Source organism: Sciurus vulgaris (assembly GCF_902686455.1).
Source record: "Sciurus vulgaris genome assembly, chromosome: 3".
Lineage (NCBI taxonomy): Eukaryota > Metazoa > Chordata > Mammalia > Rodentia > Sciuridae > Sciurus > Sciurus vulgaris.
The window spans coordinates 124,360,002-124,374,508 of NC_136463.1; the positions used below are offsets into that span (position 1 = coordinate 124,360,002).

Below are 14,507 nucleotides of genomic sequence, written 5' to 3' on the forward strand. Positions count from 1 at the left end.
ATAGCTCAGTTGGTAGAGTGCTTGCCTTGGGTGCACAAGGCCCTGGGTTCGATCCCCAGTACTGCAAAAAAATAAAATAAATTAAAAAAAAAAAATAGGACTGGGGATGTGACTCAGTGGCCAAGTGCCCCTGAGTTCAATCCCTGGTCCCCCACCCCCAACCCCCAAAAAAGAAAATATAGTGGAATTAGATTGTGGTAATATACTGTTTAATTTTGTGAATATGCTAAAAACCAGTGAATTGTGCATTTTTAAAGGATGAGTTTTATGTTATGTGAATTTTTTTTAAAAAGTATGTGCTAAGACTTATATCCAACATATATCAAAACTCATTACTCAATAATAAAACAAAAAAACCCAGCACAAAAGTGAACAAAATATTTGAATAAACACTTCTTGAAAAAATGTATATGAATAGCTGACAAGATGAAGAGTGCTCAATATGTTCATTTTAAAAGTCCAAAAATGTCACCAGTGATAATACCAAGTGTTGATGAGGATTTAGAGTAGCTAAATGAGTAGAATTCTCATTTATTTATTTATTTATTTGGGGATTGAACTTGGGAGTATTTGACCACTGAGCCAAATTCCTAGCCCTATTTTGCATTTTATTTAGAGACAGGGTCTCACTGAATTGCTTAGTGCCTCACTTTTGCTGAGGCTGGCTTTGAACTCTCAATCCTCCTGTCTCAGCTTCCCAAGCTGCTGGGATTACAGGCATGCACACCTCGCCTGACGAATTCTCATTTATTAATAGTAGGAATGCAAAATGATATAGTCAACTTGGAAAAATTTATCAGTTTCTTTAAAAAATAAGCGTTTGCTTACTGTACAACCCAACAATTCTACTCCTATGTATATACCAAAACAAATGGAAACATGTTAACATAATGACTAAATAAATACCAGCCTAATTAATATAGTGAAAAACTGGCCCAGAAGTCAATGAACGCATGAACAAAATGTGTTATGTCTATGCAATAGAATGCTACTCAGCAATTAAAAGGAATGGAACACTGATATACACAATAACACGGATGAATCTCCACATATTTCTAAGTGAAAGATGTCTGGCACAGACTACACACTGTGTGACTCCATTATATGAAAAGAAAATTAAAACTAAAACTATAATGGCAAAAGATTAGTGGAAGCAGGAATAGGGATCAGGATCAACTGCATGGAACATGAGTGAATATTTTGGGAGATTGTTCTAAATTTTATTGTAATGATCACATTACTGCACATATACAAAAATTCATCAAATTAGGTTAAAAATGGAATTTTATGGTATGTAAATTATGCCTCAGTAAATTGGTGTTCTAAAAATGTGTCATTATACAAATGGAGGATATATGGCTTTATTTCTAAAGATTAAAAAATTGGCATATTTATCAACTTGCATATCATTTATGTTTTTATCTTTTTTATTTGTGCATATTTCAGAATTTTATATTTAATGTACATAAATCATTCAGTTTTTCAAATGTTTGTTAAGTGTCTACTATGTGCCAAATACTGGAAGGACACATCCCTGCTTTCAGATAACTCACAATCTTATAGGGAAAGCTAATTTGTTTTTAAAGTTATTAATAGAAAATATAAGCACAAGAATAGAAGTATTTACAAGGTACGTAAGGATTTATTTTATCTGAATGGAACTGAGTGGCTTAAGGTCTCATTAAATTGGGTCAGGGAAGGTTCCCTAGGGAGCTGGAGTTTGGAGGATAATAGAAATTGACCCAATAGACAAGGGAGAATAAGCACACTAGCCTCCTATATGCTCTTTGTTTAAATTAAAAAAAGAGGGATTAGGGGATATATTTTTGTGTTTCTAAGACTGACCAACTTCTTTAAAAATCAGTTCTCAGGATATATGTCCTTGGATCACTGATTTCTCTGATTCTTTTATTAGTGAGTAGAGCTTCAGCCTGCCTCTTAGATCTCTTGGGTTTTTAAAAACTCCGCTCCTCACTTTTTAAAATGCACCTTGTTTTACACTCATTGAGAGTCCAAGCAAATTATTTAGCCCTGACTTTTGTAAATTCCGTATTTTTATTGTTGTTCTTTATCCACACTGACCATCTATACCTTTTAAATCAAAGCAACTTTCTTTCTGCCCAAATTAACTTTGCTTTCATTGAATAACTAACTTCTGTAGATGTGACAACTCTATTTTAAAAATTGATGTACAAAAGAAGTAGATGCTGTGACACTTAGGAAGAAATATTTGGGAATATCTGGATATAACAGTGAGGAGCTGTTTCTTTTCTTCTTTTTCCTCCTATTCAGTTAAGAAAGTTTTCTTCCTGTCCCAAAGTAATTTATGAGGGTGACACTTAAAATTCCTATACTAGAAAATGTTCTTGATGAAATATCTTGAGACTTTTCTATTTCATGTCTAAAAGGAAGAAGAAGAATTTTCAGTTCTTTCCAGCTGCCTGGGACTTCTGCCAACATTTTACCAAACAGAACATCCATTCATCAGTGCCTCATGTCTGGATTGGCCAGTTCCAGCATTTGATATTATAACTCAGTGGTGTTTTGAGATAAAATCATTTACTGAAAGACATGCAGAACAAGGAAAGGTATGTAAAAAAAGTGGTATTCACTTGCCACAGTGGTGGTATGCTAATAGAAGAATGAGGAACTTCAGGTCATCTGTTCTTGGCAGCATTTGTTAAACTGATTAAAATGAAAAAGTGGTGGTTTACTCAGATAAATTGCATTTAAGAAATGCAATGCATGTAAAAACAGGAATAGTTCTTTTAACAAAGATTAGGTATTAGATGTTGCTTTTAGTTTGTTTTTAGTTAGCAGATTTTTATAACAGTAGACCTGAAAGATGCAAAGGAATTTAAAGGTAAATAGGGAACTTGTTTTCTTATTTGAAGGAGAACTATCTCATATTTTAGAAGGAAGAAAAGATTTGGACTAGCAAAGCTAAAATATCATGTCTTTAACTTGAAAATGTGCTGGGCCTCTATTGCCAGCTCAGCGGATGAAAGGGTTTGCATTAGAGACAAGTGAGTTGCAAGCAGAGTGGGGGCAGCAGTGGGTAAGCTGTGAGTGCCTTGATTTGGTGCACAGACTTTTCTTCAGTAGCTAGAATTACAGTTTGAGAAATGTGATGATATGATGAAAATAGTATTCTAGTGTAGTATTTCTGGTGGCTTTTCAATCAGAAAATTAAAATAAGGAGAATAAGCAGACGGGGAAGCCAGAGATTTTTTAGGTGGTGGAAATCTGGACTATTTTTTTCTGATATTTAAAAATTCAGTAGTAACCAATGCAAGAAACATTGGAGAGAAATACATAGATAGGACTGGGTGACCAAATGTACGTGACTTTAAGAAATTAAACTCAAATCAGTAGGACAGCACTAGCTAATATATTATAGTTTTGATAGGCACAGGCTTAAACACCACTGATGGTGCTCCATTGCCTATTGAGGAAGATAATGTACTCTTTCCATGGCACTCAGGGACCTTTACCATCTGACTTGCCCTCTGTTCCCCAACATTTTTTTTTTTTTTTAAATGCTACTGGAGAGTAAGCCCAGGAGCATGCTGCCTCCAAGCTATATCCCCAGACCTTTTTTGAAATTTTTCCTTTGCGACAGGGTCTCGTTAAGCTGCTGAGGATTACCTTAACTTGAGATCTTCCTGCCTTAGCCTCTAGAGTAACTGGAATTACGAGGGAGTGACACTGACTTGCCCATCTTCATTTTATACCACTTCTCTGCCACTACCCTACTTAAATCACAAAAGAATGTTTCTTAAGTGTGCTATATGTTCTTAAAACTTCTGCAGCATTGCGTATTGCTATTACTTTTTAATCTAAAACAATCTTGCTACCCTTATCCTTTTGAATTAATTACTCTTTGAGACTTTGCTGAGATAAATATTACCTCTTCTGTGAAGACTGGTCTGATAGTTCATCTTCCTTTACAGTTTTTTAATATATATATTTTTTCTAGTTGTTGAAGGACCTTTATTTAATTAATTTATATGCAGTGCTGAGAATTGAACCAGTGCCTCACACATGCTAGGCAAGTGCTCTACCACTGAGTCACAACCCCAGCCCCCCTTTACAGTTTTTAAGCCCTCCTTCTGTAATGCTATTCACCTGTACTTGTGTTACTTTCTCTAACAGTTGGCATATTGATTATACTTACTTCTTTAATTCTTTTTGTGTTGGGGATTGAACCCAGGGCTTTATGCATGCAAAGCATGCACTCTACTGCTGAGCTACACAACCAACCCCCATTGGTCACATTTGTTTCTTTAATGTATCTAATGGAGGCTTTAAAAGCAAGAACTTTTATTTATTCTTGCATCCCCAACAAGTGCCTGATAAGAGACTGGTCATCTAATAAATATTTGTGGAATAATTAAGTGGTTGGATGGTATCAGTGGCAGAAATAGAACTGATGAAAGAGTAGCCAACTTTCAGGGAAAATGAAAATTTTAATTTTGAATGTCAAACAGGACACAAAATTAATATTTCAGTAGAGGTGTCAGCTTAGACTTAATTTTTAAAATATTGAGGTGAATGATAAAGTCAAGATAGGCATAAATTATAAATGTTTCTTTTTTACTAATTTCTTAAAGAGATGCCATCTTATTTATTTATATTTTTGTTAGAGAAAAGAAAGAGAGTTTCCAGTATTGTAGTTTGTACCTCTGTGGTGAGGATGTGCATGAGTGTGTGTGTGTGGCACCCTGGAGATTTTTTAATCCTCAGCCACCCCTATACTCTCCCCCCCCCAAAAAAAAAAGGAAAGGAAAATTCAAGAAGCTAATGGAACCTTGAATATTATGTATACAAATCTTTTTCCTATCTGGTAAATTTTTATTCGTGGATTATAACTAGAATTTAAGTTATATATAGATTTTTAAAAATGCTTGTTAGTTGTTGATGGACACAATATCTTTATTTACCTATTTTTCATCATGCTGAGATCGAACCCAGTGCCTCACATGTGCAGAGCAGACGCTTTACCACTGAACTAAAACCCCAGCCCTATATATAGTTTTCAATTTAGAAGTAATGACTTGGAGTAAGACTTGGTTATAATTATGAAACCAGGGCAGAAGAAAAGTGTTTAGCACACTCAAAATTTTTTGTCTTCATATTAATCATGTTAAGTCTGCATTTTAGGAGAATGATTTTTGACTTGAACGTTGATTAAAAAAATAAGAATTTATCATTTAACAATACTAGATCTTTTCGTAAAATTGAGTGACAGTTACTTGTCTTAGAGTCTTAGGAGTAGAAGACATTTATTTTTGCTAAGGCAGAATTCTTACTGGTTATTTAAGTGTACCCCCATCTGTTCTGCATCCCCACTCAGAGTGTCCTTCTTTCTTTCTGTCCTAACTATGACCTGACTTTAGGTCAACCATGTTTTTCCCCCCAGGAATTTAAAATTTGAATAGAACTACATAGCAGAATAAATGGTAATAGGAGTTTATAATCCAGCAAGCCTTTGAGAGATAGTCTATGAATTACTGCTTCTGAATTTTTCTACCAGTTAGGATTTTTTTGGTTGCAAACAACAAAATCAAGTTCTGATTTAAGATAAGGAAAACAAAATAAAACTAAACCACAACAGAAAGAAAATGGGATTCATTGGAAGCATACTGGATACTGTGTAGGAATAAATAAGAGTTGAATTGCCATCCCTTGGGGAGAAGAGAAACCATGAAGACCTCTACCTCTGTTCTGTTTTCTTGGAAGTGTTGCCATTGGATACCTCTTCCTCAGTCACTTTCCTTTCTTCCATGTGTGTGCTGAAGACTCATAGACTCCTGGAGAGAGAATCTGATGGGCCTAACTCAAATTATATTAACACCTCTGTGTGGGGTAGGATCTTGTGCTGAGAGTAGTACCATCAGAATTAATATGGAGCATAAAAAGAGGTTATTTTCTAAACAAACAAACAAACAAACAAACAAAAAACCCACCTTATAATGCTGTTAACATAAGCAGGCAGAAAAGGATACAAGGCAGACTTAAAGAACAAACTGGTGACCTACTGCATTTGCAAGTTACCTGCCCAGCACTTACACATCTAATTGTTCATAGTGCCACTTTTTCCACTGTCCAAAATAATTTAGTCTTCACATATGCAACTTTAAATGCATCTATGAATTTCCCAAATAAGCAACCAAACTTCCCTGCATCCAGAAGCTCTTGGGAGATATGTCCATCATGCCTCTGGAAAATTTTGTGTAGCACCTCTTCATCCCAAATTCAATATTAAAAGAAAGGAAAAGAGAATAAAAATGTTGCAAAAAATATGACACAGTATACAAGAAGATTTGCAACTAGTTATAAAGTTGCAGCCAGTGTACAGCTGTATATATTTGACATTTTTTCTTTTGCCTTCTTTGACCAGCTCCTCAAATTATTAGATTTGTTTGACTGAGGATGTGGCCCCAACTTTATTCTGGGAGGTCTGAGCTTCTGGATTGGTTCTGCCTTGCTAATATAAGGTTGCAATTGTTTTGTGTAAAAATGTTACCTTGAAGATTCCAAAACAGTGCCATATGGAGATAGTCCCAAAGTTACATAATACTGCTTTCAAGTATATGGCAGTGTTTTTATTCTTTTTGGTACTTAGTGACAGTTCCTCCAGACAATACTATAAGCCATTCCCATTTGTTCTACTACTGGTATGAGGAACCTGGAATGGTCAGATGACATTTAGAGAGTGATTCAGTGAAACTAGTATTATAGCCTTTGTTAGAGAATAGTACACAGCTTCCTTAGGTACTAAATTCACAGAAGACTCTAGTACAGCAGTGAAGCAGAGTATTTTTCTCTCCCTCTCCCTCTCCCCCTCTTCCTTCCTTCCTTGCTTTTTTGTTGGGATGGAGATCAAACCCAGGGCATCATGCTTGCTAGGCAGGCCAAACCAAAGCAGAAATTTAGGACTGAATTTTATCTGTAATCATGAGAGGGAGGGGACACAGTTTCTTTCCACTTCCTGGTTTTCATATCTATACATTCTACATGTGAGAAAGAAAGATCACTGATATATACTTGGTGCTGTTTAGAGCATATACTTCATTGTACAGGTGTTTTCTTCCAGCTAATAATCAGTTGTTTATCCTTTAGAAGAACAATAATTTCTTCAGATGATTGAGTATATGTTAAGATTAATGAATTACATGGACATGCATCTATTGTCTTATATCTTTTTTTATAAAGGAAATTCTTTAATTACATTTGCATAGGCTACAAGGTCATGCCCCAAACAAATTGATAAAAGTGTCAAATTCAGGTGGGGGGCACATTGCTGTCTTTTCTGCTTAATGAAAGGGTTCCTGTATAATCAACCCATTACAGAGTTTGTTATCTGGGGCCCAGGGTTGGGCACTGAATATTGGCACCTGAATTATTATGAGCCCACATGTTGTCCTTATCCTTGCTGCCATGGTTACTTTATCCATGAACTCATTGGTAAATAACAACCTAGCCACTTGGTTACCACTGATTTAGTTGATTATGACTGGCTATAGGTAATGTTTAAGATGAAGACCGCATAAGTTGCCTATCATTCATAGTTTCATAAGATAATAGATTCATACTACTATTTGATCTCTTTTAATTGTGAATGGAGTAATATATGGGAAGAATTGATGCTATTGGCAGAATTTTTCTATGATCCTAACTAAACTTTTTTTTTCTTTTATAAAGCAGGAAATTTATTAAAAAATAGTAGCTCCAGTACTGTGGATACAAACAATCTTAATAGTTTGAAGTGTAACAAATTTTACATGTTTTAGGAAGGAGATTCTAAATTATGTAGTATTAAAATATAAAACATGAGTTATAACTGTGAATTCCCTAGAGAAAAAAGGTCATGAATTGTTTGCAAGCTAAAATAATAATAATAGAAGGGAGATCAGTTGAGCAGAGCAAGCATATCAGGGGAAGGGAAAGGTACTAGAGAATGAGATTGAGCAAATTATGTGCACATATGAATATGGCATAACAAATCCCACTATTATATATAATGTACCAATAAAAATAAATGTATAAGTGTTTAAAATTTTTACATTAAACATGTTAAAAGATAATTATACCTAGATATATTTTCATGCATGCTGGGAGATATTAATATTTTGCTTTTAAAATAATAACAGGTTTATATTTTTAGGGTGTTTAATCTAAAAAACTACATCTGTTATAATTGAAATCTACATGAAAATAGAGAATGGTAATTGTTGAAGTACTTTTTATGTCTGTCGTTTGTAAAGTAGAAAAGAGGTGTGGTAATAAAGAAAATATTCTACATTCTTAGAAGCAATTTTTCCTTTAAAAAACAAAAACCCTTTTAAAAAATAAGCTGGGGCTGTAGCTCAGTGGCAGAGCACTTGCCTATCATGTATGAGGAACTGCGTTCAATCCTCATCACCACATAAAAATAAATAAGATAAAGGTACTGTGTCCATCTACAACAAAAAATATTTAAAAAAAATAAAATAAACATTTTGTGTTAGTGTCTGAAATACATAAGACTAAAGACTATTCTTGGATGTTTTAGGCCTTGCTTATCCAAGAATCAAGATGGAAATTACCGCACCTATTACAGTTGCCTGAGAATTATAACACCATTTTTCAGTACTACCACAGAAAAACCTGTAGTGTCTGCACCAAGGTTCCTAAAGACCCTGCTGTTTGCCTCGTTTGTGGTACTTTTGTATGCCTGAAAGGACTTTGCTGCAAGCAACAAAGTTACTGTGAATGTGTATTGGTAAGCAGTAGTAAATAATACAAAATTTATGAAAACTTAAATCTCATGAAAATGTGGTACATATGGTCAAGTCAGCTCTTCAAATTTAACTAGTCTTTCTGTTAAACACACTATATATAGATATGTAAATAGATGGATTGTGTGTTGTTTTGTTTTGTTGCTTTTTAATTCAGTAGAAGAAGAATAAAAATCTCCAAGGCTTTAAGTGGGTAAAGCCTTTCTTAAATACAATTCCAGTTCTTGTTTCTCCTATTGTCTTTTAATGTTACATACTTTTAAATGTTCTGTGAAACAACATTCCTCTATGTTGTGGGGGATTCTAGCCCCTGAATTAGGTTGACTCTTAATTGCTTTCCTAGATAATGCTTTCCCCAGTTCTTCCTAATGTATTGATAATAATATATTGGGAATGGGGTTATAAGTTTAAGATATCTCTTATTTAGAAGGCATATAAAGACATTCTTGGTTTTGTTATTAAGCTCATTGATTATCAAATGCATTGATATGTTTTAAATTGTTTAGCATTCTCAGAACTGTGGTGCTGGAACAGGCATTTTCCTTTTGATCAACGCATCAGTGATCATCATTATTCGAGGTCACCGCTTCTGCCTCTGGGGTTCTGTGTATTTGGATGCTCATGGAGAGGAAGACCGAGATCTTAGGTTAGATATGCATGAATATATCCAGTTGTCTTTCTGAAGTTTGGTCAGTAAGAAACAAAGTGCCATTTCTGGATTTGTAATTATAATTTAAAAAAAATATTAAGAGGTTTCAGCTATCATTCATTTAGAATAGTTTCTAGTTTTTGAGTTATTTTTCCTATCAATATGCTGAAGAAACATGAAATAAACCAAATAACTGAGATTTTTGCCACAACAACTCTATTAAAAGAAGAAATGCATGTGAAATCTTCATTATATTGTATTTCCTTTAATACTTTTTTTTTCTCCCCCTAGGCGCGGCAAACCTCTCTACATTTGTAAGGAAAGATACAAAGTTCTTGAGCAACAATGGATTTCTCATACTTTTGATCACATCAATAAAAGATGGGGTCCACATTATAATGGGCTATGACTCACCACCTCAGCATTGCATTATATCATCATTTTCATTAAGAATTTATTTTATCAACAATAAGCTTTAACTTAATTTGGGGGGAGTAATGTTTTTGCTGAGGGAAAAAAAGAATACATTATGAAGCCTTTTCAAAATTAGGTGCTTGGTAATCACATTAATGGAATAGTAATTTTTTTTAATTATCTGAAGAACATAATAAATAAATCATTCTTTAGTGGTCATTTTTTTAAGTGCACAATTAATAAAAAGCACAACTGTCCATAAAATCATTCAGAAATTATTCTCCCAACAATGCATATCAGCTATTCATTGATGCTTAGAATGGGTGTGATTTATTTGAAATTTTATTGCTTCTTTCTATCTGTGTTTTAATTTGCATCTGCTAAACATAATGCATCTTTTTTCTCTGCCATTCTTGTGTTAATTTGAAATTTTGCTGTATGTAATTAGAAAAAAATGTAAAACATGATTTATGTGAAATATTGTATAGTAAAAGTTAGTCTAAATAGTAGAATCTTAAATTTTTTTTCTTATTGTGAGGAATCTGTTAAAAGTTTAAGGCTTTGCTGAAAACTTAATTCATTCTCAGGAATTTCATAAATATTCTCCCCAGGTAAATGAAATAGCTGTAAAATAAGTAGATAGCGCTGTTAATATAATACAGTACAGTTTGGGGGGCATATGTGTGATTGAGGGGGGGTCCTTAAAAATCAAAATTTGTGGGCTGAAGGCATAGCTCAGCGCTACATGCTAGCACTTGCCTAGCATGTGCAAGGCACTGGGTTCTATCCTGAGCACTGCAAAGAGGGAGAGAGAGAGAGAGAGAGAGAGAGAGAGAGAGAGAGAGAGAGAGAGAGAGAGAGAAACAAAAGGGTTTAAGAAAATCCACATGGCAAATTTTGATCCTGTGCATGCCCACCTTTTATCACCAACTAAGATTTTGTTTATATGATTGGACTGGAAATACTCATACTTCCTAACAAATGAACCATAAGTTTTGGAACTTTCCTATCAGCTCAAGAGATAAAGCTTTATTTTATTTGTGCAGTGGAATCACTGCTATATCTGCTTGGTTTACTAAAAGGCAAAAAACAAAAAGGCTCAGTGGTGACGACGCTCATGAATGAATAGTACATCTGCTTTCTTTTAAAAAACTGCCTTGAAAAGCAATTTATGTTTGTAAGGGTTTTTAAATCAGTAAAAATGGGAATGATTGAGCTAAAATGTACTCTATAAGTAAGAAAAGTACAGAAAAGCATGTTATATATTGCTACCAAGATTTTTTCCAAATGATTCAGTAATTTGATGATTATTTCATATATAGTGTTATCAAGCAATTCCTGGTACTTTGGACTTTCATGGCTTGTTATATAAAATTACATTTTTACATGTAAAAATAAAAATTAAAACATCTAATGATAAAATATAAAAATAACATCAGATCCATGTTCTAAAATTTTTTGAATGATATGACATTACAGAATATGAAAATGAACATTAAATGATGGCCTTGCATTAAAATAGGGAAAGTGGAGTAGTACATATTCAACTGTGTTCAGAACATCAATAAATTACCTACAGCTCTATAAGAAAATACATGGAAATAGCCTGCTATTTTTATATACATTTCCAAAATATTAAGACAACTTTCTGTAAGACTAGAATGATTCTGTTTCACTAAATCACTGTCCTTTCCAACACATTGCTACTTTTTTAAAATACTGTATCATAAGTTCAGCCTGTCATATTTTTTGCATTGGTCATTATGAATACCAGACCATTTGTAAGTGTGGTTGAAGAGCAAAATACTAATTTACATCTCTAGTAAATACTGTTACAGGATTCACGAACTTGAATAATTCTACAGTTTGAAACTCTGATGCTATATATACATGGTATAATGTATTCAGACTTTGATTACTACATATTTAAAATGGAATGTTTTATGGTTGTGCATATGGATGTGAAGTGAAAATATTAGCCTTAACTTTAAAATTTGGGTATTTGATAGTGTTTATTTTGATATTGGTGAATTAGTCACCGGTAAATTTTAAAAAAGCACTTGATTGAAAATTGTACTTGAATACATACATGCATGCTGCTAAACTAGAACTTTAATTTTTTTCTCCATAACTTTTATAAGTCCCATTTATAAACCCACTTTTAAAAATAACAGGTCCAAGTTAGAGTGATGTGTGTATATTATTAAAAAAATGTACTGGTGTGATATCTTGTATGAATGATCATTTAAATACAGTACATTACTGTAGAAGCTAAAACAGCCTTTATAAGTAAGCAGAAATTACAAAACTAGGAATAACCAACATTGTAAGATATGTTAATAAAAACCTACTGTCATTTGGTTTGTGAAAGGTCCTTAAAATGTTTAATGCTTAAATGTTTTTCTTTTTCCAAAGATATTGACAGTGATATGTGTGCGTGGGCATAGCCTAAAAGATCAAAAGCATAACATAACTGGTAGCTTCCTTAAGGTAGAGTTTATGTGAAGGGTTTGACTGCCTTTTGCTTTATTTTGCAGAGCTAGGTCCTGTTTCTTTTGTCCTGGTCTTATATCCATTGTGAAACCTTTGCTAAGTGGGTTTGGTAGAGGAAGAGGGAAATGGCTGTGTGGATCTGAGAACACTGCTATGGTCTCTCTCTTCGGAAAGTTCTCAGCTGGACATGAGACTTTCTGATAACATTTATTTTGAGTAATCTGTGGTCTTGTCTGAATTGACAGTCCTTACTCTTGCACCTCCTCGCTGAAACTCACCAGCTAGTCATCAGCTGGGGATCCATTTATATTCTCAGAGTTTTCATTTGATTTTATGCTTTCTGGTATTTATTGACTTCTGTGACTTACAGAAAATGCAAACTAAAAGCACTGAAGGCAACAACAGTACAAAAGACCATGTACACCATTTCCAGGACTGCGATCGCAAATTCCTGTTGTTGGCTTGTGTTTAAAGTCACATTGGGGAAAACAAAATGAAGAAAAGCATGGTTTTGATCACATTAGATCACCAAGGCAAGGAACATTCACTGGTGGGTATGCCAGGTAATCAGTGGTTGTGGGAGAGCAGGTGACCTATGACTGTCTCTCAGACCCTCCTGTTCACAGCACATAGTCCTTTCCTCCAAGGCCTTATGAATTGGCTGGGTGATATCAAACACTGCTTAGTTTGACATAAATGAGCTGAAATGAATAAAATAATGATAGTATGATCATTTATGACCCTTCAAACTTCTATTAGCTCACGTATAGAAGAGCTGTCACCTGCAATCTAGTGTATAGTAATCAAGTAACAATGAAATGACTGTGACCCCAGCTGATTTAATAAATAGGCACAGTGGAAACTTGTATGGAGCTGCCTTTGTGAATTAATGTAAGATGTGACAGTACCACATTGAAGAAGGATAGCCCAAGAGCACACCAGAAGAAGTTGGGTCAAAAACAGTTCATAAACGCTTCAGCTGCTGCAAAGGAAAAAGTATAAGAGCAAAGAAAGTCTGGAGCAAAATAAGATTTGTGTCTGGTTCCCTCTTGGTGACAGAAGAGCAGAATTAGGTGTTGAGAGTGAATAGGTCTATCATAACTTGGGAACTGGAAGTAAGTGGTAAAAGTTCAGACATATGCTAGGAGAGAGAATTTGCCTAAACAATGAGAAGCACTACAGAAGCTATTTTGAGAGCCCAATGGGGTTAGAAGCCATAAGCGTTTAATTCAACCAATTAGGAATTTTCTGTGACCTTGTGGAATCCCTGAGATCCAATCTAGACAAGTGACAGTACTGAAGTGACAGTACTAAATAGAAGTGACAGTACTAAATTAATTCATGGTTGATCATTAGAGGGGTGAATGCAATACATAAGGGTATGGTATAGGTTATAAGAGAAATAGGTGTACTGGTTGAAACAAGTGTGGGGTTTGTGTTGGATTTGTAAAATTGAGGGATTTGGATTAGAAGTGATTACACTCAGAATTAGGGAGAATATTTAATGGGAACTTTCAAAGTTTTCTTTTGAAAGTTGGAAAAATTGCTTCAATGTTGAAGCACTTAATTTATTTAGTAAATATTTATTGAGCTTCTCTTAGGTGCTATTCACTGTGATAAATATTGAAAGTACAATAGAAAAGAAGTCAGATAGTCCCTTCTCTTACTTGACTTCATGTGAGATTAATGCTACAAGTGACAAGTTTGGGAGCTCTGGAGTAGAAAATGCTATACAGCAGGGCCCTCTAAACCAGACCTGGGTCATATGAGTAGGCCAAAGAGATCTAAGATGATTTCTACCTGTGTAGATGTTATCAGGGTAAAAAAGGAAGTGTGAGGAGTTGTTTTAGGCAGGCATAGGAAGACCATTTGCAAAGATCCAGAATTGAGGGAATACTTGTAGCTAGGGACGTGATAGGAAATCATTCTGATTCTCTGCATAAGTGCTTTTGAAAGGTAAGGAAAGTCTAAATGACAAGTGTTGTAAGCTATTCTAAGGGGTTTAAAGAGTTCCTCTACCCCAGAGCAATGGGAAATCATTTTAGAGCTTTAGACAGTAGAGTGATACCAAATTTACATTTTAGAAAAAAATCTGGCTGCTTTGTGGAGAAAAATCCAGAGTGGGGAGATATACTGGGTATTGAGAGTCCAAACAACATAATAGTTGA

The 14,507-nt window shown here is 34.4% G+C and overlaps 1 protein-coding gene across 7 annotated transcripts in view; it reads left to right on the forward strand.

Annotated features, from left to right (window-relative positions):
• The window catches only part of UBR3 (ubiquitin protein ligase E3 component n-recognin 3), a 210,515-nt gene extending 199,823 nt beyond the window's left edge, over positions 1-10,692 (forward strand). For all 7 annotated transcript variants that reach the window (XM_079135462.1, XM_079135466.1, XM_079135463.1 and 4 more), the window contains 4 exons: positions 2,409-2,588; positions 8,558-8,767; positions 9,290-9,429; positions 9,724-10,692. In XM_079135462.1, coding sequence (XP_078991588.1) covers positions 2,409-2,588; positions 8,558-8,767; positions 9,290-9,429; positions 9,724-9,841 — 648 coding nt within the window. In that variant the 3' untranslated portion in view covers positions 9,842-10,692. The remainder of the gene's footprint in view (positions 1-2,408; positions 2,589-8,557; positions 8,768-9,289; positions 9,430-9,723) is intronic.
• Positions 10,693-14,507: the final 3,815 nt, after the last annotated feature.